Source organism: Sminthopsis crassicaudata, chromosome 2, assembly GCF_048593235.1.
Source record: "Sminthopsis crassicaudata isolate SCR6 chromosome 2, ASM4859323v1, whole genome shotgun sequence".
NCBI lineage: Eukaryota > Metazoa > Chordata > Mammalia > Dasyuromorphia > Dasyuridae > Sminthopsis > Sminthopsis crassicaudata.
Window position 1 is genome coordinate 531,905,521 of NC_133618.1, and position 27,998 is coordinate 531,933,518.

Consider the following 27,998-nt stretch of genomic DNA (forward strand, 5'->3'; position numbering starts at 1 on the left):
CTGAGGTAATTTTATTTGATCCTCTGTTAAAAGCAAGCCAGACATTATATGAAGGTAGACCATCATTGAGGATGTCCAGAATACAGTCCAAATAGAAGGATTCTCTGTAGGTGCTGAAGTTCTTCATATGCTCCTGTTTGCAAATGACATTTTATTAATTTCATCCATCCTGGAACATTACAGGGCTTCTTTTTTTTTTTTTCACCATGTAAGAAAATATTCCTTATTTATTAGGAGGACAAGGTAAGCAAACTCATCTACAGCATTCAAAACTTAACCATTTGCTGTAACTGATGGTTCCACATATGGATGTTGTGGCACTGGCTGATGGAGTACCTGTATTTTCTTAGTATTAATTGTTAGACCAAAATTAGCACAAGTAGCAGAGGATTGATCCATACTTTGTTTTGTTTTGGCTTCAGAGTCTGCATTGAATGCACAATCATCTGCAAAAAAAATTGAAGCATTTACCATCAGTACAGTTGCTGACTTTGATTCTATATTGTCCTCCTTGAAGGTATTTGACAACATGGCTGAAAACATCATGCTAAAAAGCATAACAGCAACCGCACAACCTTGTTTCACTCCTTTGGTGACTGGGAAAGTGTGAGAGCATTATCCATTGTCCAGAACCCTGTCAAGCATGCCATCATGAAATTGGTGTATCATGTTGATAACTTCTCTGGGCAACCAAATTTTGACATAATTTTCCATAAGTCCTTATGACTGATTGTTACAAAGGCCTTGGTCAGATCTACAAATGTTATTTACTGACCTCTGTTCAACTCCTGGAATTTCTCCTGGAGTTCTAGGAAGTAACACCATATCAATTGTTCCTCAGGACCATTCCGAAACCACACTAGCTGTCAGGTAGTTGAACTTTTTCCAGGTGCAGGATCAGCCTATTAAAGAGTTCTCTGGCAAGAATCCTGTCAGCAATGATAGAGAGAGAGAGAGAGAGAGAGAGAGAGAGAGAGAGAGAGAGAGAGAGAGAGAGAGAGAGAGAGAGAGAGAGAGAGAAAGACAGAGACAGAGACAGAGAGAGAGAGAGAGAGAGAGAGAGAGAGAGAGAGAGAGAGAGAGAAAGAGAGAGAGAGAGAGAGAGAGACAGAGACAGAGAGAGAGAGAGAGAGAGAGAAAGAGAGAGAGACAGAGAGAGAGGGAAGGGAAGAGAGGAGAGACCCCCTTTCCTCACCCTGTGATTGATTCTTTGTGCTTATGGTAATTTTAGTCTAACAATTAACCCCAAGAAAACTCAGGTATTCTTCAGCCAACACCAAATCATCCATTATATAGAACCATCAATTGCGGCAAATGGTGAAGTTTTGAATTCTGTGGATAAATTCACTTACCTTGGTAGTATAATTTCCAGAGATGTCCATTTGATAATGATTGCCAGAGCTAGCTCAGTGTTTGGGAAACTTTAAAGGAAAGAGTGGGAGAGGAGAGGTATTACAGTTAACTACCAGACTGGGGTCTACAGAGCTGTTTTGCTGACTTATCACTGGATTCCTATGAAACTTGGACAATATTATCAGCACCAAGCCAGGAAACTAAATCACTTCTGTTTGAATTGTCTTAGGAAGATACTGAAGATCACCTGGCAGGATGGGATACTAGACACTGAGATCCTTTCTCAAATGAAACCTCGAACCATTCAAATTCTACTACAGAGAGCACAACTCTGTTGTACTGGCCACATTGTTGGAATGCCAAATGTATGCTTGCCAAAGACTGTTTTATGGAGAACTCACACAGAGCAACTGCTTACAAGGTGGTCAGAAAAAGCGATACAAGGAACTCACAAAGTCTCTCTTAAGAAATTTAGAAATGGCATGCTCTCCTTAGAGAAGGTCTTGTGCTGTAGGAACAAAGCAGAATTGAATTAGCTCAGAAGAAACATGAGATGCACAAAGTTAGAGAAGCCACACTAAATGTTCATAGGGACTATTTGTGTCCAACATGTGGCAGATCATTTTGAGCTTATATTGATCTGATCAGTCACAATTGGATATACTTTAACTCGATTCTAACATAGTGTTGACATTTTGGTGCTCTTTGAGAATGAAGTACAACAACCAACCAACCAACTAACCAGACAACATGTGCTTTGGATAGCCACTATATGGACAGGGAGTTGGGCCCAGAATTGAAAACTAGAACTTCCCAGATTGCCTCTAGAAAATTGCATAGTACTTTTAATGAGCAACAACTTCTCCCTAAGAATTTTTAAGTGAGGCTGTGAGTCTTAGAACATCATGGCACAGAGGAATTAAAGTTATTCAAAAGTCATTGTAGAAGCTCAACGTGACTTCTCCAGTGTTTTGAAACAAGTCTGGAAAACATCATTAACCAAGAATTGTGCAAGAGAAGAGGCTGTTATCAAAGATATGTATAGTTGGAAAAGAAAGTAGTTCAATCATTTAATAGTGAGTGAGAGAGACCAATGTGTGGTCCATAGATATTCATATAAAGACAAGAAATTTAGAGGAAAGCCCCTGTAGAGGACATTTGGAAGGATAGGGAGAAGTATTATTGCTCAGAATGAGAGGCTACAGTTAGGTTGTAGTCTGTTATTGGAGGGAATATCTACACTGATGAGGTCACAGGTTCACAGAAGTAGTATTAGTTAATTATTTTTCAGTTGGAATTTCTTGTCCTCTTTCATTTGCCTTTCTAATGAATTTATAGTATGATAGACCCCTGAGATGCAGATTAGGCGAAAGCACTGGTTTGCAAGTAACTGTCTTTGTTTTTGTTTTTGACTTCTAGAATCAATAAAGAAGCATGAATATGTTCCATTTTGAATCTGTTAGTGCAAATAGTATGGGCTCTTTTTAAAACAAATACATGAATTTAATTTAAACTATTACCTGGAGAAAAAACAATTCTTCCTTTCACCCATTTTGCTTGGTGATTCCATCACCTTGGATTTAATTATCGTCTGTAGGCTGAGGATCTAATTATTTTATTCTCAGATCTACTTATCTATGTCTAACCTCTCTTCTGATCTGTAATCTTTCACCTCCAACTCCCTATCACAATATGGAACTAGATGCCTGACAGACATCTTAAACTCATCCAGTCCAAAAACAACTCAATAATCCCCCAACTTCTCTCTTCTTGCAGACTAACCTATTATTATCAAGGATAAAGCCACCCTTGTCATTCAGTTCACAACCTAACTGTAGTCCTTGATTCTTATCTCACTACCTACCTCTTCCCACATCCAATCTATTGCCAAGTGTCATTGATTTTAATTTCATAATTCCTTTTGTATAAATTTCCATTCTTTCCTGATACCACTAGACCCCTACCACTCTTCTCAAACTAATAACTTAAGACTTTCAGAGAAATTCTGCACATTCTGAGGAACAGCAGGCAGTCCATGGATGAATTTTTTTAACTTGTACTATGTCCCTTCCCACCTTTTCCTAAGCAACTAAAAGAAGAAACAAAATTTAAAATGAGAATCAAAGCAAGCTCTTTGCCAAAGTCTCCCCTGCTGATATTTGCCAAAGAAGATACCTCAGACATTTACTAAAAGAAAAGGAAACAAATAAATCTACTTCTTTATGTTGACATGAAGAAAACCATTGGGCTTTGTCAACATTTGGATGAATTGTTTTTGCTCATTTGAAAAGAAACAAATGCAGATGTAAACAGAAATTGATATGGGATGCTGAAAATACACCTTAACAAATATATAGTTGCTTCTAAATAAAATTCAGTTCACAACATATGCACTAAATTCATCACTGGTGTCAAAAGACCTGGGATCAATTCCAGCTTCATTACTTTCTATCATGTATTAGCTGTGCGACCCTAGGTAAGTTATTTGATATTTCTGAACCCCAATTTCCTGGAAAGTGGCCATATTTTCAATACTTTATAACTTACCTCAGAGGATTGTGGAGGGGAAAAAAATTAAGACCATAAGATCCAAAGAAAATATGAACTATTTCCTTTCAGTTCCTATTTTTCCTTGTCACAGCCTTAGTTTCTCTTTCCCTTGGAGGAAAGGCGGTTTTCTTGGTTCTATATTATGAAGTAGGGTGGAATGTAGCTTTGTGGCTTTGTTGGTTATGTAAATATTCTCTGTACAAAATGAGATGTATATAGACCTAAGGCGCTCACTGGTGGGGGAAAAAGCTACTTTAGAATCTGGGGTCATCTTGTTCAAAGGAAAATGTGATTTAGACAACATTTTGACATATTTTGTATAAATGTCTTTTGCTTTATCGATGTTTAACCTCATTAACCATGACATTTAATTTATGAGCTGTAAAATCACATTGCTCATTCCAGCTGCCTAATCTCAAACTACCTTTTCTTCTGCCAAGTGCAATGGATTAGAATTGTATTGTCTTTGAAACTGCAACACAGCAGTTTAAGTTTTTGTTATATTATCATAGTTTTAGAACTTGAAGGGACCTAAAACTCCATTTATTCTAAATTTGGCTCATTTATTCTGAATTTCTCATTTCATAGATAAGGATATTGAGGCCTAAAGGGAAAATGACTGATCCATAGATCTATAAGTACTGTAAAAATTGGCAGAGCCAGGATTTTGGAATTCAGATCAAAATTACAGTGCTTCAGGAAACTAGATGGTACAGTAGATAGAGTACCAATCTTGCAGTCAGGAGCACCTGAGTTCAAATCTGGCCTCAGACATTTAACACTTCCTAGGTACATGACAGTGGGCAAGTCACTTAACCCCAATTGCCTCAAAAAAAAATTACAATGTTTTTTTTTTTTTTTCCTACAGTACTGCAGATCTTTTGTGTATTTTCTCGATTAGCTTGTTTTTAATTGGTTAAGATTACAAAATGTGTAGTGGTTATGATGACTCATCTAAATAAGAAAACAGCTTTGAGCAAAAACTGTTGCCTATTCTTCATAAGTAAAGATTAATGATTTCCTCAGAAGCATTTTGGCTATATAGCAAGAAAGGTAGCGGACCTTTTTTCATGTTTCCCTTCTTTCTTTTATTTATATATTCTTACATCTAAGAGTTAAAAACACTTTATCCTCCAAACTTTGTTGTTCATTTTAATATCTGGAAAAGGTAAAAGCATTTTCTATGTTATTTGTCCATTCTAACAATGAAAAAATTTTGTATCTTGTAAAAATTATACATATAGCATGTGTATGCATATAAACACAGAGCCAGAGTCTTATTTCTAGATATATTGGATATAGCAGAATACTCCTTGATTTTGGAGAAGAGGAGAATTTCTTTTATTTTCAGCCCTGGTTTCTTTGCTTTAATAGCTCTTTTCTTACTTGGTGCATTTTAGGTAACACAATTGCATAAACTACTTAGGAGGAAGCAAAAGAGTGGTAGATACTTGCCTTGAAGAAACAGGCAGGCACATTACCAGCATTATTAGAGTCATGATCTTAGATTATGACTTTAAACAAGAAATAAAATCTTCCATCTTCTTTATAAGCCTACATACTTTGAAGGGCATTGGTACTGAAACTCTTCCCATTAATGCATATTGCACTTGCAACCCTCCTCTTTTTCTCCCACACACATTTCAGAGATTACTTAATGAATTTCTGTGATCAAAAAATCACCTACTTGGTGCCCAAACCCCTCTAATGATGAGTCTTTATAAGCTTAGTCCATTCCTCAGAGGATAGGTCTTTTCTCAAAGCCTTTTAAAATTTTGCAAATTAGGAACAACCAGAGATTGTGTTCTGTTGGCTTGCTTTTTAAGACTCTATCCTTGTCTTGATGAGACACCTGATGAGAGGCCTTTTTCAACTTGACTATATTTTCAGTCTGAGTCATAGAGAGGAATATACTAATGCTGCCTAAGAATGAAATCTCTTTCTTTTTGAGGATAAAATAACTTTAAAATTTGGGGAGCTTTTCTCAGTATTTGAAAATGAATATTTTCTTCCCTTCCATAGCACACATTACTAAACCATGTATTTTGGTGCTTGATTATGTTCTATTTTTTATTGTTCTCTAATTGTCTCATGTGTATTTTAAGTATTATTGCCTGAATTGACTCTGTAAGAGCAAGTAGCATACTTTACTCTTTTCTGTTGTGGGTCTTTTCTGTTCTTCATTATCTTATCATAGTTTAGAACATGTAGTTGGTATATAATAAGTAATTGTGAAAAGCTTATATTTGTATAGAGCTATAAGTGAGAGAGTAAAATGCTTTGGAGTTCATTTCCATTTTCAATTCATTAATTTTCTTTTCTTAGATTTAAAGGTACAGTGGAAGAACTTAGCAGCCAGATTTTGTCTGCACGGAATTGGTTGCAACAGGAACAAGAACGAATAGAAAAAGAACTTTTACAGAAGATTGATCAACTTGCCTTGGTTGTAAAGGAAAATAGTGTAGGTATCTGTTATTATGTTTATATTGCCTAATAAAATGACATTTAAAATTTTATGTTAGAGGCTATTTTGGTCATTCATAGCAATTGGCTGTCAGTTTACTTAATTATATAAGTTTTTAAGGTTTTTTAAATGAAAAAAATCCTTTTTTCTCTATTTTGTTTTCCCTTTAAAGAGACAAAAGGACTTAGATTTGTTTGAGCTTTTTTAGCCTGTATAGACAGATAAATTCAGGGACTTGGGACTAAATAAATTTAATTTAAAGTTATCCAAATTGATCTTCCTCATTAAGCAGCTAAATCAAGTAATAATAATTAATATCTTTGACATTGGCTTTGTATTCACCTAACCTCAGAGATCTAGTTTTGACAATTCTATTACTAAGTAATTTCGTTTGCCCTAAAATCATTTATATCTGAAGAAGTTATATTTCTAAAAAGGTAGAGACAAAATTTTTATTTGCCATTGCTTTTCTCATTTGCTTCTCTTCTTGTGCTTAAGGACTCCTAATAATTGCTCAGAGTTTCACAGACTCGTTTGAAAATTTGATCTAGAACAAATTTTGTATATGTAGGGGTTCATAGACAATGGTAGTTGTTGGAATAGTTTCCAGGATGTTGTAGGTAGTCAGGAATTCCCAAGCTCTGGCTTTACACGGATTTGTCATAGGAGATGTCCTTCCTTTCCTACTCTCCTTCGTAACACACTTTAATTTCTTTATGTCCCCATCCAGAGTTTACTCCAGAAAACTTCTAATATATCTCAGATATGGTCTAGGTTTCTAGAGATGTGGGTAAGATATCTCCATCCAGGGAACCTAGATTTCTCTTAGCTCTTATGTGTTTCTAGAACCTTTTTGGAAGAAAAGGAAAAAGGACTGAAAAGGTCTGATTGTCACCCTTTCATAGGCTAGCACAAATGGGTTGCTCCTCCCTCAATAATATATCTTGGAGACAAATTATGTAACCCACTAATTCACCTCCTCTAAACTAAATTCAGCCTCAATGGGATATATTGATTTTATTTTTTAAATTCTTTTTTAAAAATTAATTTTATAATTATAAATTGTTTTTGACAGTACATATGCATGAGTAATTTTTTTTTACAACATTATCCTTTGTATTTATTTTTCCAAATTTTCCCCTCCCTCCCTCTACTCCCTTCCCTAGATGACAGGCTATCCCATGCATATTAAATGTGTTACAGTATAACCTAGATACAATATGTGTAAATCCAATTTTCTTGTTGCACGTTAAGAATTGGATTCCGAAAGTATAATTAACCTGGGTAGAAAGACAATAGTGCAAACATTCAATTACATACAATTCCCAGTGTTGCTTCTCTGGGTGTAGCTGTTTCTGTCCACCATTAATCAACTGGAAGTGAGTTGGATCTTCTTTATATTGAAGATTTCCACTTCCATCAGAATACATCCTCATACAGTATTGTTGTTGAAGTGTATAGTGATCTTCTGGTTCTGCTCATTTCACTCAGCATCAGTTCATGTAAGTCTCTCCAAACCTCTCTGTATTCATCCTGCTGGTCATTTCTTACAGAGCAATAATATTCCATAACATTCATATACCATAATTTACCCAACCATTCTCCAATTGATGGATATCCTCAATAGGGTATATTTATACTCTCCCAAGGAAGATATAAGGTCTCAAAGTCTAGCTACTTCAAACCTCAAGTTGATCAGGGAATTCCCTTGATCAACCAGCTACACATCCCATTTTCAGAAGTTATCGAGCAGCAAACTCTTTGGATGACTCATTTTTATTAGTTTTTAACCTCAGATGGTGTGACATAGTGCAGTCATATGTGGTGTTTGAGTTAGAGTTTCATAATATACTTCAGTGATCTTGACTAATTCCATTTACCTAAAATCTAGGCCTAAAATCTCCTTATCTGTAAATCAAGAAGCTGTGCTAGATAAATTACATGCTTCTATGATCACTTATCAACACTATCCCCACATCTTTCCCTCTACAAGTTTTTATTTTGTTTTTCGTTAAGCTAAGAAAAGAGAAGTATTTGCTTGTTAGAAACATACTGTACTCATGTTTATAAACTCCTGTCACATAGTAGGTGCTTGTGGATTAAGAAATATACTTGTTAATTTATGGTTGAATTGGTCAGCATAATTTGACACAGGTTTCTATTCTCCCCAAATTCAGTGCTCCTGAATTGGCCATGCATGAATCTGGGTTAGTAATGAAGAAAATCATCAATGACTGGTTCCTTCTAATTTGGCCATATCACAGCCAGGTTATTTGGGGATTCTTAGATATGGCCTTCATGAATCAACTCTTAAAGTAAGATAAATAAAGTAAGATAAATAATCAAGTTTCTTTTAGATCAATTAGATCAGAATCCAACTGGTCCATAGTTTTAGATTCACATTGATTTCTTTAGACTTTGGATATGTGGGACTCATATTCCTCCCCCTGGCTTGCCCTCCATGGAATCAGGCACCAAGTCCTGTTGACTCTGTCTAATAACTTTGAAAACCTAAAAAAAGAAACATAGCCTAAAAAACATAACCTAAAAAAGAAACATAACCTAGACCTCTCTTACTTTTCCAGTCTTCTTATGCCTTATACTCAACTTCTATTCTGTGACCCAGTGTCATTGGTTTCCTGGCTGTTCCACGAACAAGATACTTCATGTCCCAGCTCTGGGCATTGTTCTCTCTTGTCCCCCATTCCTGGAATGTTCTCCTTCCTCCACTCAGATCACTGATTTCTCTGGTTTTCTTTAAGTCCCAACTAAAATTCCACCTCCCATAAGAATCCTTTCCCAATCCCTCTTCATTCTAGTGCCTTCTCTCTATTAATTATTTCCTATTTAACCTGTGTATATAGCTTGCAAAGTATATATTTGTTTGCACATTGTCTCCTCTATTGAATTGTAAACTCCTTGAGGGTAGAAACTTTCTTTCTTTCTCTTTCTTTCTTTCTTTTCTTTCTTTCTTTCTTTCTTTCTTTCTTTCTTTCTTTCTTTCTTTCTTTCTTTCTTTCTTTCTTTCTTTCTTTCTTTCTTTCTTTCTTTCTTTCTTTCTTTCTTTCTTTCTTTCTTTCTTTCTTTCTTTCTTCTTTCTTTTTTCTTTTTTTTTTAACTTGTGTCACTGGTGATTAGCACAGTGCCTGGAACATAGTAAGCACTTAATAACCATTTGATTGAATTTTTTCCCTTACATCATTCTTATTTTTATATAGCTGCTTCCTTTCCCCTTTGTTGATTCCCCATTGGGTAACTTATTTTTAAGGCTAGAACTGTCATTTCCAGTCATTTTTAATTATTGTATCCTCATTGCCTGGTACCATATCTTAAACACTGCAGGTGCTTAATAATGTATTGAATTTAATTAACCTCTTGTTTATGTTCATGTTCAGCATAGTAATTAGGTGACTTCAGTACTTTCTACATGGAATGCATTTTCATTTTAGAGTGATTAAGTGAAATTTTTCATCAATCCTAGGAAATTAGTGAAAGGACCATAGAGAAGAAGTTCAGTCAGATGTCAGCAAAGCTTGACAAAATAGAAGAAATACAAAAGAAAAATATGGAAGGACAGAGACCAAAGTATGATGATGAGAAGCTCAATATTCGAATCAGCAAGATTGAATTACAGATGAATGAAGAAATGAAAGAAATGAAAGCAGAAGTTAATGCTGGTAGGGCAAAATTTTTTTAAACATAATTTATGTTCTCTTTAATGTAAAACCAAAATGATTTTGTATCATTCTCTACCATCTTCTAGAAACTATGTTAATTGTAAAATAAGTATACCATAGTGTCCTAAAAGTATATCAAACTACTTTGCTGAATAATTAGGCTCTATTATTTTATATATGGTTTTGAAAGCTCCATACAATTACCTTTTGCTTGACAAAGTGAACTATTACCAGAACTTTTAAAGAACTATTTCAGGAGCGAGATTGTTTTTCTGGCAACTTAGTTTGTCTCTTTAAGATTCATTTGCTTCCCAAACAGACAGTAAGTTGCTACCATAATAGATTCAGGGTCTTATGATACAGAAACCTTCATTTGCCTTTTAGGGGATAAGGAAATCTAGTGTTTTATCCTTAAGGGCAGGAAACACAATTTTCAATGTATTTCACAGATATGCTTGTGCTATTACTTATGCTGCTCTTCCTTTATGAAGGAAATTCTCCATATGTGCTAATTTGTTTTTCTTTTGTCAGGTGGAAATTAAAGTTGCTTATTAGCATGGGAATGACTTTGTTGAAAATGTTAAAGGTTTAATACTATTTTGGAAAATAGAAAATGACACTTTGTATAAATTACATAATTACTTGGTAATATAGTTCTGTAGAAACTACTTTGTTTTAACTAAACTAAACTAAACTAAACATTATTTAGATAGTTTATTGAATTATTTAGGGAAGTATCTATTGCATTACATCACAGTATAATTAATCCTTGTTGGAGTATTTTACTAACATTTAATTTTTTATAATTTCATGAATTAATTCATGGACATATTTTTAATATACCTATATATTTTCAGTATACTAAGGGAATTGATAAAAGGAAGTGGCATAGGGAATATCTTCCCCCAGCCATCTTGCAAAAAGTTACTTTTCAGTATCAGAGGCTTTTAAATATAAGGTTTTGAAACTTCATTTTTAACTTGTTTCTGCAATCAATAAAATTGCTTTGTAATTAAAAGTTTTATTTTGATATGGAATTTAACTTTGATGTAACATTTGCAAATTTTTAACTCTTGTAAAATTTACATCTTTATAAGGGTTTGCAGCCATCTATGAAAGCATAGGATCACTCAGACAAGTTCTTGAAGCCAAAATGAAACTTGATAAAGACCAGATACAGAAGCAAATTCATCAGCTAAAGAAACAAGAGGCTCCCTTATAAAGAGTTTGGGACAGGGATGTTCTAAAAGAAGAGTTTGTCAGTGGGGTAGGAACCTGGATGTTTGTTGCAGTATGGTTTGCCTCTTTCTAGGATGTGCATGTGCCAAACAATGTGTCATGGGCCTAAATTTTAAACTTGAGTTGTGAAGACAATCTTTACGTGAGAAGAGTAAATACATTTTTTATAGCTTAATTTTACTTATAAATATAAATTCTATGGAATTTGTTCCATTTTGGAAAAGCTTTTATTCATTTTAAGACTGAAAACTCATCAAAATATTTTTCTTCTGTGAATTAAAATTAATTCTTTTAGTGATGTTTTAGCTAAGACTGTTCATCATTTTTAAAATGTCAGTGTGGAGGTTTATGTTAGTAAGCTAACGAATTTGTTAGAGCTGTTGGTATGCAAAAGATATCTCTTGACAGAAGAGATAATTCAATGTTTAAGTCCATGTTTGGATTTTATTGTTGTCTGTACATTTCCTGCTTTGTTTGCTTCCTTTAATTCTTCTTTCCCCTTCACTTGGAATTTCCATGATAATTTGAGTTTTTGATTTTTTTAAAAATTGCAATTTATTCTATTTGAATTCAGTACTATCTGCATCCAATTCAGATAGTATAAGGAATTCATAATGTTTCTTCAACTGCAATATAGATTATTATCTATTTGGAAATAAAGTAGACAATCAAGATAATTTTCTAGAAAATATGGAGCCAAAATTACTTAAATTATCTGGATATTTAAGATGTCTACAACAAAACATGAGATATCTGAATACTTTTCAACTCTCTACAGCTTGTGTGGTAAGAATCATATTCTGTATAAGGGAATTATGATTCACACTAAGCTTTTTATACAAAATTGCCCATTAACTACAATATGATGTGAAGATTTTTCAGGATTTTTATGAACCATTTCTTAAATGTTTCCAAAAAGAAGATTAAAAATCTAGAAAAATACTTTGTATATTATAATTATTATTGTTTAAGTGTATTATTGTGCCTTGTTTTTATTATGTCAATGCACTGTACACTGAAGGTTTTGCTGACAAAATAGAAGGCATGATAATTCAAAATGTGATGTAAAAATGAAATGCTATGTATTTTAAAATTGTATAATGTACTAGAAATTTTATCATTGTTAAAATATGATACTTCAGTATATTCTTTAATGAAATAATAATTCATACTTTTGTATGGACTGGGATTCAAGCTGGCATTGAATTTATAACATTGTTAAGATATTTTCATCCAGATGAATGGAATTTTTATGTTCTAGGTGTATTATTTTCAATTGCTACATTTAGTGATAAATTGAAAATTAACACCTATGTTGTAATCTAATCTAGATGCTTATAAATCTATGGATGTAAAATCTATATTGAGAAAACCGTTCTAAACTGTGAGGGTGCTATAAAAAATAAAAATAGCATTATTTTACATTTTTTGTTATTTTACTTTATTTTTGCTAAGGACTCAGGAAAAGAAGCACCTTCTGTTTTTAAGGTTAGTTATAAATGAATCAGTTAACTGGCTACTACTGTTTACCCTTGTAAAAATGCTACTAAATTTTTTTTCTCCTTGTCTTGGCAAAGATTAAAAAAGCCTCTAGGATTAGATAGATGATACTGTAGTTGTAAACATTTGGCCACCAACCTATATTTTCTTTATCTTGATTCCAGCTCTAAATGAATGGTCTATATCTGAGGCAGCTCTCTTCTCTACAAACTTGCAGAACTGTTTCTCCTTTTGAGATAGAAACCAATCCTAGTATAGAGCAAAGCTTCTTAAATTGTAGGAGTGACCCTATGGGGTGACATCATTAAATATGGGGGTTGTGAAATTATGATTTATCATCAGTAAATGTTCGATTTGTATATCTATTATATATGTATATATATATATATACATATACGTATATATATGTATATATATACCTGGTCACATAAAAATTTCTTGGACAAAAAAGGAGTTGCAGGTGGAAAAAGTTTACGAAGTTCTGGTTAGAAAACTTGGGACTTTCTCAATTAGAAACATAATAATTTGGAGCAGCTTGCTGGGATGGGTTAAGAATGCTGTGATGACTCCTTCCTTCCTCTGCCTTGAAGAGGTATATGAGTTCTCAGCGTGCTAGGCTTATTTGAGCAGTCTCCATGGAGTATGTGTACATTGTCCACATAGACAAGGACCTTGTTTTATCCTGGAGTCCAGGATTCTATGGCCATGAATGTTCTCTTTAAATCCTTGGACCCAGGACATAGGGATGGGATTGAGCCTTTGGGGAAATGAGCAAGTCTGTTAGGGCTTCATGGAATGACATACCTTTATGTCTACATACGCTGAGCAAGGAGCAATCACCACAAAGAACATAATATTCTTTGAAAGTCTAAAATTATTTCATCTCTTTGGCATTATAGATATTTAGGCCAATTCCCTTTCAAGCCCAGTACACAGGATGCATGGTGATGGGAGGTTTGTCCTTCCTTAATTGATCTGTCCATTCCTGAGGGGAGAGCAACAGTATCCATGAGCTTCTTTAAAAGAAGTGATAAATACCAAATTACGTTCTTAATGAAGGAGAGCCCATATGAAAGTAGATGATAATCAGCTATGTGCTGAATTTCTCAGGTGCTTCTGATGTTATGGTCCTTCATGTAATGAGCTACATTATATTCTTATCACCAAAGTTTAAATGTAAAATGTTTCCAGTGTTATTTTCCTTTATCAGAAATTTGTAATAAACAGTGCCATAAAAACCCCACATGTAAAATTCTGTTGTATGGTTTTAATAAAAAATAGTTAAATTTGGTGTGTGGATTTAACTCTGTAAAATATTGTATGAAATGTTACCAAAGCTTAGTTTCCATAGATACCATGTGCTCATTGAAATACTTGACTATATAGATTCCTCAATGATACAAAATTCTCTATGTATTTTTTACACTGTCTTAGTGTCTGTGTTGCTTGATTGTCTTGTCACAAAATTCTTGTTATATTTTTAAGTAACCAAAGCCCTTCAGGAAGATCACAAATGAATGAGATAAGATATACCAAACTTCACTCTACAGATATGTCAGTGAACTTTTGGATTTATAAGGGACCTTTTGTTAGTCCATAGAAGTCTCTATTGATTTAGTTGATACAGTGGCTTCTTCATGCTGTTGCATGAATGTATCATACAAAGAAAATATCACAAATAGTATTTTGGGTTTTTTTTTGTAAAGCACATAACTTTAACATAGGACTCATGAAAAAGTGTAAGGGTTTACTAAGTACTGGTCTTACAGGTGGGTGCAGATTGTGGAGCATAAGGTAATTTAACTACACAGAGTCAAGGCCAGTGTGCAGAATGCGGAATGAGTATGGGAAAAGGTTGGAAGTTGGGCCACTTTGTAGAAACCACAACTAGTGGTTAAAGTACTACTCGGAAGACTGGAAGCAGGGATGCAGACCAGAGTAAAGGCAAGAGCAAAATCTTGGGTCACTTCTAGAAAGACAAGCTGAATTCAGGGTATGTACAAATATTACAGATCAGGGCAAATATTAGATTGGAGAGTGGGAAAGAAGGATCAGAACTAGAAGGACACAAATGTGAGAGGAAAGAGGAAGGAGGCTAATTAAAAGCCAAGACAAATAGAATCAGGAATTAGGGCATGCTCAAGAAGTAAATTATAATAGGATTTAGTTACCACTTCTATGCAGGTAATTTTCAGATTTGTCTATGCAACCTTAATCTTCAACTTGAACTGTGGTCTAATTTTTCAAGTATATTCTGAACATCTCCCCATTAATGTCCCAATTCATGCCTCAGATTGGACATTATTCCCCATCTCTTTTCCTACTTTCCTAATTTCTTTTGATGCTTCAGAATCATCTTTTTGTTTTCCTCCCTCTTCCTTTCTCTATTTGCCAGAATTATTTTCATAAGGTACAGATCTGAATGCATTATTCCCTTGCTGAAAAACCTTCAGTGACTTCCCATTGTCTTTAGGGTCAAATGAGACATAGTATGTAAAGTACTTTTCGAACCTTAAATCATTATTCAATATCAATTATAATCTAGTTAGTATAGAGGGAAGAATACTGAATTGGGAAACAGGTGGGATCTGTGTTCAGATTTGGCCTTTGATGTTTACTAATTGTGTGATTTTGGGTCTAAGCCTCAGTTTTTGTATTGTACAAATGGGAGTTAAAATCTCTGCAGTACACCCTTCACAGGACTGTTAGAATTGTACACTGTAGTAGAGTTGGAATGCTTGCCAGGTAAGTTCTTTGAAAGGACCTCAGTGTCTGATACCTTGCCCTGTCAGGTGACCTTGAGAATCTGAGACACTTCAAATGAAAGTGATTCAGTTTTCTGGCATGATGCTGGTAGATTGTCCAGCTTTCATACAACAATGAAGTCAGCACAATGACTCTGTAGCTGTTCAGTTTGATAGTCAGTCTACTCTTCTCTCTCAAACCTTCCTTCAGAGCCTCCCAAAACTGAGCTAGCTCTGGCAATGTATTTGTCAACCTTGTTATCAATGTGGACATCTCTGGAAAGTATCCTGCCAAGGTAAGTGAACTTGTCCATAGCAATCAAAATTTCTCCTTATGCTGTAATTGATGGTTGCACATATGGATGATGTGCTGACTGGTGGAACACCTGTGATTTCTTGGTGTTAATTGTTAGGCCAAAATTAGCACAACCATCAGAGAATCAATCTGTATTTATTTATGTTCACAATTCTCTTTAAACAAAAAATCAAGAATTAACACTCTCTCCCCGTTCTTCTTGGGTTTTGGCCTTTTCACATTGAAGAATTTACTATCAGTGGGGTAATGGGTTGATGCTGTTCACCTTCATTGAAGGCTTTTGACAATAACAACACTGAAAATACATTCTAAAAAGCATGGGGGTAAGCACACAGCTTTATTTCTTAAACTAAACTGTCAAACATCCAAACTCTCCTGCAGAGAGAGCAACTCTGTTGGGCTGGCCATGTTGTTCAAATGCCAAATGAGTGCTCACCAAAAAGGCTATTTTTATGGAGAACTCACACAGGGCAAGCGTTCACATGGTAGTCAGAAAAAATAAAATACAGACACTCTCAAAGTTAGTCCCTCCTAGAACTTATAACTGATTGTGTGACATAGTAGACATTGGCATAGGACCGCTTAGCATGGTGTGCCCCCATCAGAAAAGGTGGTGTGCTCTATGAACGAAACAGAATAGAAGGTGCTCAAAAGAAATGCAAGATGTGCAAATTTAGAGAGCCTACCTCAAATGTTCACATGGATATCTGTCTGACCTGTATTATAGTTTTCTGAGCTCATATTGGTCTGATTAGCCACTGTTGGACCACTGTAACTTGTCTAATGTAGTGATGTCATTTTAGTTCTCTTTGAAACTGAGGGACAACAACCGGTTAGGAATAAAGTTAGTGTGATAAAGATCCTGAAAGTTGGCGTGCTGGGCCAGCCATTAGATCATCTTCTAGAACTTATGTTACTCATGGCTTTTGGAGAAGGGTAAGAGATAAGTATTGCCTATGTTTGGCAATGTTGGCTTGGTAAGCATAAAAATATATTATATTATTGTTATTACATTGTCAATATGCTTAGTGAACCTTAGAATACTGATTAAATGCTAGTTCTCTTGAAAAGAACTGTTATTTGGTAATCTAGAGGATATTCTTGAAAATCCATTTCTTCTTGGTCAGATGAACACTTTTGAAATTTGACACATGCAATACTTAGGCAGGTATTGAAGGAATAGTTGAACAGAAAAGCTTTTGAGTATGCTAGAATGATTAGCACATCATCAAGTTTAAAGTGACCATGAATTGATTCAGGAAGTTCTACTGGATATTATTTTGAGATTTTGAGGCTTTGCAAAATTCAAATGTTAATGCACAGTTTGTTAGGAATTGTTTTTTTACTTATGCACCAGCTTGCATGTTTCTATGGTCTTAGCATGTACAGCAAAAGGATAGTTGTAGAGGGTTACAGTCAGTGGGGAAACTCTGGGTGAGGTATAAGACCCTTCAGCCTAGAGGGAACCTGCTGACAATGTGTGATTCGGCTCCCCATCTCTTCTAAGGGCTCTCTGCCTTCCTGAGAAGTCAGGAGGGGATGACAATCTGTGTTGAGATTGAAGCAGAGTGATCCCAGGTGGCAAAGTGATATGTGGCAAAGAGTGGTACCAGGTGGCAAGCTACATACAATAGCAAGTTGTTTATGAGGTCCCACGTTCTCAGTGTTGTTTTGTTACCTTATTTAAAGGGGAAAGCCCTTGAAATAAACAGACTTCATTTTCCCACCATCCTCTGGAGTCCCGCCTTATCACCTCTCCACTAGGAAGGTATATTTAATCTCCCCACCTTGAGAGCTCTAAAAAGCATGACACAATAGATGGCTACTCTAGATTTCAAAGTATTTTGGGGTTTTGTCAGTGCAAAGATACAGGTCCTGCCCTTGTTACCTGAAATTTAGAGTTACTACTTTCAATGAAGGGGTAAAATTTGATTCCAAATTTCCCTGGAGATATGCTCCAGCTCAGGGGTTGAAGAGAAATATCTACCTTTTCAAAGGCAAAATAAAAAGCGGCCCTTTCTTTTAAGGAACTTAGATTGTGTTGGGAAACATTACAGAACTTTGTTTATTGGTTTGAAATAAATAATCATACAGTTAATTTGGGAAAGACTTAGCACTCTTTTTTTTTTTTTTCCCTTCAAGATGTCTTAGAAGTCAGTGGCAGGCTTCTGGGACAAACTTGCCAAGATTGTGATAGCTATTGTTTTTTTCCCCCCTGAGGCAATTGGGGTTAAGTGATTTGCCCAGGGTCCCACAGCTAGGAAGTGTTAAGTGTCTGAGGTCAAATTTGAACTCAAGTCCTCCTGACTTCAGGGCTATCTACTGTGCCACCTAGCTACCTTGATAGCTACTGTTAATAGCGAGAATTAGAGCTAGATATTATCTGTAATAGGCAAGACTGATGTGATGAACCAATTGCTGTGGTTGCTTTGGAACAGTAATGAGAAAACAGATAAAATGATTTGCTTATGGTCACACAGAAATTATATATATATATATATATATATATATATATATATATATATGTCAGAGGCAGGATTTGAATCTATATTTCCTTTATTCTAAGTCTATACACTAGGTCATGTTACTTTTCATTATATATCCTATCATTAAGGTAATGACAATAGTTTAAGGTGAGCTTATTTTCACTGTTCAATAATCTCAACTGTCTGTCTCAAGAATTTTACAACCTGGGATGTGTCACTGTGGGGGTAAAAGAAACAGCCAAAGAATGGGATATTTAAATCAAAGTGAACAAACACAAGACTAATCTGACAAATTTCTTCCATTTGAAAAGTAAATATAGCTTGCTGTTTTGTAATAATATATACATGAAGTAAAATTTGAATCTATGTGTTCAATCTTAGCACTTATGTCATCTACCACCGTGAACACTAGTTAGTCAATAAAAGTTTATTAAACATCTACTATGTTTTAGCCACTGTGTGCTAAGTACTAGGAATACAAATATCAAAAAGAAAAGGCCGCCCCTTCCCTCAAGCAGTTTACAGTCGAACAAGAGAAAATACACAGAGGGAGAGAAATAACTTACAGGGAATAAAGGTGATGGAGGGTGATGATAGAAAATTTCTAAGGAACGCAAGCTGGTAGGAAAGAAGGAGGTGGCTAGTCTGGTTAGTCAAGTCAAGGTATGAGTGAGCTGTGTAATTGCACTGATGCCTGTAGTTTGAGAAGTATGTAAACTCAAAGTTAAACACTTTGTATGAAGATTCAAAGTACTGTAATATCTATTCTGTTTCTCAGTGATATTTGTTTGAGAGAGAAATATACAATAAGTTATATTTGCAAAGCTTAAAAGTTTAGAATAACTTGAAAACTTATAATTACTGAAAATTTTATCAGATTTAATATTTCAAATTTTTATTTCTTATTTTAAAAATTAATATTGCTTTAAATATTGCTTTGTAATGGATAAACACATAATTAGTTTAAAGAGAAAATCTATTGGAGCAGCTCAAACTGTTGGAAGCTAAGATAATAGTGTCTGTTTAAATAATGAAGATATAGAAAGCCAGCCTAAATTCACAAACTAGAATTCATTGTTTTAATCATGTTGCTTCTCAAGTGGGTTATTGATGAACTGGAAAAACCATTGTGTTTCTGTGGTACAAATGCTTAACACAGAAGTCATTTCAATTTATTAAGTTTTTTGCTTTTTTGAATGTGTTTATTTAGACTATGTTGGCAAGACTTTTCCCAAATAAAATTAGTCACTTTTAAAAAGTAAAAGACAAAATTATATACTTTTAAATAATAAAAGATAAACTAGGTGGTGCAGTGGATAGAGTACTAGTCCTGAAGTCAGGAAAATCTGAGTTCAAATCTGACTTCAGACAGTAGCTGTGTGACTGTGAACAAGTTACTTAACCCTGTTTGCCTCAATTTCTTCATATGTAAAATAATCTGGAGAAGGAAATGGCAAACATTCCAGTATCTTTGCCAAGAAAATCTCAAATGGAGTCACAAAGAGTCAGATGTAATTGAAATGACTCAATGACAGCAATAAGCAAAATTAAAATCAGGTAATACATAAAATATACATAATCATAAGATTACTTGTATAAAGTCCCTTGTAGAATTGCTGAATGTAAAAGAAATTGCTATTTATAGTTATGGATATAGTTGAAATAAAATGCTTGAAAAATTATATTAAAAGTAACATTGGTTCTATTTATAGATGATAAAGTTGTAAGGAAAATTACTCATATACTTAAAAACTTTTGTGACCAATTGAAAAACCAAATCTTCCAATTTTGCATTGCAAGTAGATGAAACAACTTGTAATTAAAGATGCTTCTTTGATCACAGGCATACAGTAATATGTTTTGAAAGTTCCATTTGGGAATCTGTTGATAGCAATGCCATATCAAGAAAAAATTTAAACATAATGGATGGATTTTAAAAATAAAAATGATATAATGTGATAAAATTGTATTTAACTCTTTTTTGATAGATTTTATGTCAAGATAAAATTTAGATGTGTAAACATTAGTTAAAAATGTGTCTCTCCATGCAATTTGGATATATGATATGCTTTACAATCACTGTATCCAGAAATATGGGCAGCTAGGTGGCATAGTGAATAGGACACTGGGCTTGAAAATATAGCTTCAGATACTTACTAGCTAGCTATGTGACCCAGGGCAAATCAGTTCTGTTTGCCTCAGTTCCTCATTCAAATTTTATTGAACCAAATGAACAAAGTATTTGGTCCTTAACCCAATCCTAACTTTAGAACTAAACTGGACTCTGACCTTATTAACCATTTTCTCACTTAGTCCTAACTCTAAGCTGTCAATTGGACTTGTATTATATTCATAATCATAATGCTATTCTTATCCTAAAGTTAATCCCAACTCTAACCTAACAAACCTTTAGCCTGAGCTTGATCCTGACCTTGAACTTTACCTTCACCCTCACCATAATTATAAAACTAAGTTAATTCTGTAGTACTGACCCGAAACTACACTCTAAAATAACCTTTTTTTTTTTTGGTGGCAATTTTGGTGGCATTAACCTAGTATGACTGGTACTTCTTACTTAGGAAGTTTTACAATTTATACATCCTTTAGGTTTGATTACAGGAAGGAGTTAATCCCTACAACTAAATTAGTGTCTTTCCTCTTGTCAAAAAACCAAACCAAACCAAACCAAAACCAAACACCCTCTATACCCCAATATATTTCTCTTAGCTGCCAGGAATAACCAGTTTCAGTCTCTAATTGGAGTGACCTACTCATTTATATTACCTAACCAGCTTAAAGCATGTGTAATTGGTTACAGAGCAATTTGTCTGAAGAGATCTAGAGGTTGTAGTGACCTGAGAGAGAAATATGAATCAGCAGGATGATATGGCTTCCCAGAAATCGAATGCAATCTCAGGCTACATGAAGAGAGGTGCCAAGAACAAGGAGGTGTCCTTTTCTCTATCTGGCCAGATTACCTGAAATGCTACATTCAGTTTTGGCCATCACATTTTAGGAAAGACATTGAAAAGCTCTAGAACTTCTGAAAGAACAGAAGAAGCCTCGGTGAAGGCATCTGAGTTCGTTCCATATCAGGATTGTTGGAAAGGAGAGGGAATGTCTATCTTGGAGAAGAGAAGATTGATTGGAGAAGACAGAGGACTAGAGTAGGATGAGGTATAAGAGCTACTCTTACAAGAACTAGGGCATAGGGTTTAAGTTGCAAAAATGTGAATTCATGCCTGATGTAGGGAAAAGCAAAAATAACAAATTCCTAAGATTTAAGAACCATCTAAAAGTAGAACAGCTATTTTGGTCTTTAAGTCAAGGCTGGGTATCCATTTGCCAGGCTTGATGTAGAATTAATTCTTTTTCATGGGTGGGTTGACCTCTAAAGTGCCTTCCTATTCTAAAATTTTGTGATTATGGTAAATGTAACTATCTCATCAATTTTTTTTCCTATTCTCTTTAGATAGTCTTTGATCTATTGATCTATTCTGTATTGCATTGTCAATAGCAAATGACAAAATGCAAATATGAATTCTTGTCATAATTCTTCTTTATAAAGTAGTAAAGACAGTTAAAATATGCAAAGGATTACTAGCCAGTTCATCTCATCTCTGTCTTTTAGTTGAATATTCTGAAGTCCTCTCAAGCACCATGGGGCATATTTTTTGACCTTTGCTGCCATCATATGGTTTGAGAAAGAATACTCAAAGAAGTGGAAATGAGCAATGTAGTTGATGCATTTTTGAGGAGCATTCTAGGCTAAAAGTGAAAGGATCATTACTGATCTAGTCCATCCAGGTTTTCAAGATAGGGTCCTGGAGACCTTTTCAGAGATTCCAAGATGTCAAAATTATTTTCATAATTATACTAAGATGTTTTAATTTCTATCATGGTGAAAATAATTGATATAACACACATAAAGAAAAGCTTTTGGGTGGTGCTTTAAATTTTAACAGTTTAAAAAGATCCTGGGATCAAAAAGCTTGAGAATTGCTGATCTAGTTATTTTGTAGATGAGGAAGCTGAGTCTGAAAAAGTTATCAAGATGATTTAAAATATTTTATGGAATAAAACAAGTATTTTCATAATATAGTATAATAAAATGGTTTCATTTGAAACTGCAAATTTATTATGTATAACCAGCTATTCCTTTTAAATATATAATAATGTCATGTAAATTTCTTTTTTTTTCTTCCCTCTCCTGATCCTGCCATGGAGTTGGCTATCATTAGATACAGATATATGTGATTTATTTATGTGATTTTTATATGAATGCTTAATATCATATGACTTGATCTTCAATTTAGATAATTTATTTAACAGGGCCTCATGGCAGGAACAAATGTTCCCAGGCTCTGTAGTGACAAGAGATATTTCTTCTAAAATAAAATGTTAGGGTTGATATTTAAGATCCCTTTATGGTTTCAGGCTTTCTATTTTGATTTATAAGTAACAACAAATTCAAAAGGAATCCATCTCTGAAAACAACAATGGAAGTTAAGAAATCAATTTTTATAAAGGTATATATAAACCTGCAAGCTTTTTGTAATCCAATATGAATCCAAATAAGGATATCTCCTTTCACATCTGTCATACATGGTCTACTGGGTTCTGCTTGAAGATCTCCAGTTACAACTAACTGCTTTCTTGGGGTAGTCTTTCTGATGAAAGTGTTTAATATAGTTTTGTGAAATGACCACATTTTCACTAATGCAATATTGTTGGGATTATCAAGATTGTTTTAGATTTAAATTTTTTAAGGGAAGCATAAAACGGCGAGCCAGATGGTCATTAAAGTGCTTTGTTATAAGAGAATATCCTATAGAAAGGAAAAAAAATGGAAAAGGGATTCCTTTTAGGTGATAAGGTGTTTCCAGTGCCTCTCTTTGTGCCGATTACCTTGAGCTCTGTAATTTTTTGGGTCTTATTAAGAAATGCAGTATCTTATCTTAGGCAGGAGCTAGGTTTCAGATCTCTTTCATTATTCTAAAATGCTGACCCAGTGGAATAAGAAAATAGGATTTGCATGTCACTAACATAAACAGCTACCTTGTGAACTTTGATTCTCAATTTGGTTTGAGGACTCCTATGTATCTCCAAGACCCTTTGGAGAAGTCTGAAAGGTGAAAAACTCTTTTCATAACAATAGTAAAACATCACTTGCCTGTTAAACTACTCTTTTCCAACTACTTATCTGTGTGAAGCTGGATTTTCTTCATTTAAAACAATATATTGTAGTAGCTTTGCTAGCATATATTGCAACAGATATTGATAACAGAAGTTAATATGCACATCTAGTTGTCTTTTAACTAAGCAGACGTGAAAAAGATTTGCAAAATTATGTAAAACAATGCCATTCTCACTTTTTTTTTGTTTTGAGAAAAGTTATTTTTACACAAATTATTGTTTATACTAACATGTAATGGGTATGTTATTTTTTTATTATAACCTATTTGAAAAAACAGTAAGAAAAAAAGAAAAACAAAAGGAATATAAAACAAAATAAAACAAAACAAAAGAGAATTTTATCATGTGCTCAGCAGAACATCAGGGAGGATTCAAAATATCTAATAAATAAATAAATAAATATGAATATATTTATATAAGCAAATATTGCCAGATCAAGAAATATATATATATATATTAGTAGAAGAAATTATATTCATGAGTGTCCTTTTTTATTTCCTTGTAAATTGTTCTTTGGTTCTCTGCTGCACACCTTATTTACTTTATTCCTTCCCCCCCCTTTCATCCCCTCCAAGCAAGCTATAGTTAAGAAAAGATATATTTATGTACACATAAGTAGATATATATGCATACATATATCTACTCACAGATACACATACCCTACATACACATGTTTTTCCTTTCCTGCTAACTCTTTAATTAAATTCTGCTCCCTAACTTATCTTACTATTACTTAATCAGCCCCCCCCATCCAAGGATCTCTCCTTAGACTTCTTCCCTTACTCTTTGCTTCACATCCACCTATACCTCCTTCCTTATTTCTTTATAGATTTTGGAGGATGCTATATCCTTCATGGTATATATGTAATATTGCCTATTGAATCCATTCCCGATGTGAATAGGTTTTCAGAACTAGGAGTCCTCCTTCCCCCTCTCATGCCTCTGTGTCTATTTTTCCTCTGCACCTCATTTGTATAACATGATTACTAATTTTTACCTTAACTCTGCCAGTCTTTCTTTTGAACTACCCTATTGTTGATGTGAATCTTAAACATGCATTATACATTTCCTATGTAAAAAAAAATAAACAATTTGTCCATGTTTTAACAGTTTATCCATGTTGAGTCCCTTAAAATTGATTTTTGATATTGTCTCATGTATGTTAAATTTTCTCTTAAGTTTGGATTTGGTGATAGAAAGTCCTAAAATTTTGCTTGTTCATTGAATGTCCCTTTTTTTTTTCATTCAAAATTATAGATAATTTTTCTGGATGTGATATTTTTGGTTACAGGCCTAGTTCTTTTGATTGGTTGTAGATATGATTCTAGGACTGAGATCATTTATTGTGGCTGCTAAATCTTGTACAATTTAATTGTAGCTCCAGTATATTTGAATTGTTTTTTTTTCCCCCCAAAGTTTCTTGCAAAATTTTCTCTGATCTGGGGGTTTTGAAATTTGGCAATATTCCTGTGATTTCCACAAAATATCTCTTTGAAGTGGTGATTGGTGGATTTTTTTTTCCTATTTCAACTTTCTCCTCATGTTCTATAACTCCAGTACAATTTTCTTGGATGATTTCTTGCATTATGGGTCAAGGTTCTTTTTTTTTTGGTCACAACTTTCTAGCAATCCAATTTTTCTTATATTTTCTCTTCTTGATTTGTTCTCCAGATTGGTCATCTTTCTTATATGATGTTTCACATTCTGTTCCATTTTCTTATTTTTTTTGTTGTTATTTCTTGGTCTCTCATAGCTTCACTGGCTTCCACTTGCTGATTCTAATTTTTAAAGGATTATTTTCATCTTTGAGACTGTATCTCTTTCTAGTTGGTAAACTTTTTTTTTCATAATCTTTTTGTTTTTTTCTTGCAGGGTTTTTTTTATTTTTAGTTTTTCCTCAATGTCTCTTATTTGATTTTTAAGTTCTTTTTTGAATTTTTGTATAAATTCTCCTTGAGTGAGGATCCAATTCAATTATTCTTTGGGGTAAAATCCTTTTTTTAAACTAAAGGGTCATTCTCTAAAGGGGAACCCCAGTCTTCCCTCTTCCCATAATATATTTCAATGGTTCTTCTTTGCTGTTTCATTTTTTAAAATGAGGTATTAGTGTAAGCACCTTTAATCATGGGGTAGAGAGATAGTAACCCAAGCTTCCCTTTTGCTCTCCACTTTGACAAGGAACCCCAAACCAAGAGCTTCTACCCTCCTGGAAGAGTTGCTACACAGCCAGCAATGTCCCTATCCCACTGCCTCTTCACTCACCAGGGGCTGGTTCCTTCTCTCCCAGGGCTGTGTCTCAGCAGCACAACTGGTCTTGGTGTTCCTAATCAGCCTCAGTCCTCCCAGACTCAGGCGAAAATCTCTGTGGCTCCTCCTGAGGCTCCAACCACAACCAATTAGTTGGAGGGGTCCCCACTTGATGTTTCTGTGGAACTAGACCAGAGATGTTTGCATTTCAGACAGGTTAATCTCTAGCCCTGTGTCTTTCTTCACATATTCTCTGGTTGTATCTGGAGAACCTCTCTTCTGCCCCAAGTCTTCTTGATTTTTCACCAGTCTGTATGCCTTGAAGTGCAAATTTGTTTTATTTGTAGGGGAAATTGGGAGAGCTTGAAATTTACCAACTACTCTGCCATTTTTCCAGAATTCTCCCCCTGTTTATTATTATTTTTAAACAAATTGATTTAAATATTTTTAAAATTTATCCTTTTAATTTCAAGTACAGTAAATGTTGATACACATAACCCATACAAACAAAAACTCTTTGGGATCCTCAATACTTTTAACACTGTAAAGGGGACCAAATGGTATACTAACTTCAATACTTATCCTCTTCTAGCATTCAGTAGCTCTTTAAAAAATTAATTATTTTTAACTTTTTAAAAAGTCCATTTCTTCTTAGAAGGGAACCACTGGACAACTAAAATCTTTCAAAAAATAGAACAAACTCCCCAGAAGAGCTGTATTAAAAAAAAAGAAAGAAAGAGAAAGGAAGGAAGAAAATGAGCTAATTCATGAGGTAGCAAGATGCCTGTCCCTGGAGATCTTCAAGCAGAAAATGTTGCCCAGTGATGCTGTGCTGTAGAAAGGATTCATCCTTTAGAGGATGAATCATCTTTCTTTCTTTCCTCCTTCCCTGTTTCCCTTCCTTTCTCCCTCCTTCCCTCCCTCCTTCTCTTTCTTTCCTGGGGAGCAGTGTAATATGTAGTTTTCTTTTAAAAAATTCTAAATCTAATAACCATTAATCATTCCAGTATGCAATATAAAAATGATCATCCACAAAACTAAACTCCATTAACAGCATGACCAAAAAACTTGCATGTGTTAATTTTAATAAAAGGAAAACAAAGGCATCCTGTTTTTTCTTTGGTCCCTTAAAGATCTTTTATTTTAGTGTATTGTGGATGGCAGGGAAGGATCAAAGGAGAGTTAGAGAAAAAAAGCACCATTGAGTAGTGAACTAGAAATTAGGAAAATCTGGATTCAAGACTGCCTTATCCATGCTATTTATGTCACCATAACTAAGAATAGTTCTAGAAATAAATCTGACTATGAATTGAGGAGTATATAGTTGAGAAGGGTCTTGTAAGTTGACCACTTCATTTTCAGATGAGGGAAATTAAATGACTTGCCCATGGTCATAGTATGGTAAATGAGAAAAGCAGGATTGAGTTTGATTCATCAAATATTTCTTCAGTGCCCACTGTGTTCTGGTCATCAAGGACCCCTTTTCCAAACTGAGAACTTTCAACATCTTTGTCAAATATTGGCAAAAGAATAAAATAACACAGTGGCAAAATATACAGAATCATCTCAATCTATACCTTAATTAGAATGACTTCCTGCTCTGTGTCTCTCTCTGTGTCAGTAGTGACTTTTAAAGCCCTTCACAACATGAATTTATCTTTCTATCCTTGTTCCTCCCTTTCTGTACTCTATCATTTAAATTGTCTACTTTGGTTTTTCTCACATATGACACTTGTCTCCAACCTCTGTGCCTTTGCAGTTATTATGCTGATGTCTGGAATACATTTCATTCTCACTTTTGCTTTATAGAATCCCTCACTTCAAGACTTATATCAAGCCCTACCTTCTACACAAAGTTGTAATGTGCCTTCCTGGCAGTTACAATTACTAGTCTGCCGTAGGCCCAACAGAGTACTTTTGACCACTGACCTTTGCAGTATCAACTCTACCCGGCTCGCTTCCTCTGAGGCCTTCAAAGGTCTCTGGCCATGATCTCTTGAATCTATAGTTTAATAACCGGTAGTGCACTCAAGAACAGCCACGTGTAATCTTAAAAGCCTTTATTATACCTACTCACATAATTCCCTGTCTTGATGCCCTGACTTGTTGGTTCCTAAGTGAACACCTAGTCAGAAGACCCACGTGTTCACTACCAAAATCCTTACCTCTTTTGGCTATCCACCTTGGCTTAGCCACCCAGGCTAGGGAGCCAGGGAGAAGAGTGCC

The 27,998-nt window shown here is 34.5% G+C and overlaps 1 protein-coding gene and 1 long non-coding RNA gene across 2 annotated transcripts in view; one reads left to right on the top strand and one right to left on the bottom strand.

The window, feature by feature from the left end:
- FAM81A (family with sequence similarity 81 member A) overlaps positions 1-14,058 on the top strand; it is a 100,026-nt gene extending 85,968 nt beyond the window's left edge. Inside the window, exons 7-9 of the mRNA XM_074294654.1 lie at positions 6,229-6,364; positions 9,849-10,044; positions 11,142-14,058. Of these exons, the coding sequence (XP_074150755.1) occupies positions 6,229-6,364; positions 9,849-10,044; positions 11,142-11,266 (457 nt within the window). The 3' untranslated portion in view covers positions 11,267-14,058. The remainder of the gene's footprint in view (positions 1-6,228; positions 6,365-9,848; positions 10,045-11,141) is intronic.
- Positions 1-27,996, bottom strand: LOC141558044 (uncharacterized). Its single transcript, XR_012486939.1, has 3 exons — positions 27,938-27,996; positions 25,788-25,958; positions 1-133 (listed from the first exon to the last, which is right to left on the bottom strand). It is a non-coding gene; the product is annotated as an uncharacterized LOC141558044 (long non-coding RNA).
- Positions 27,997-27,998: the final 2 nt, after the last annotated feature.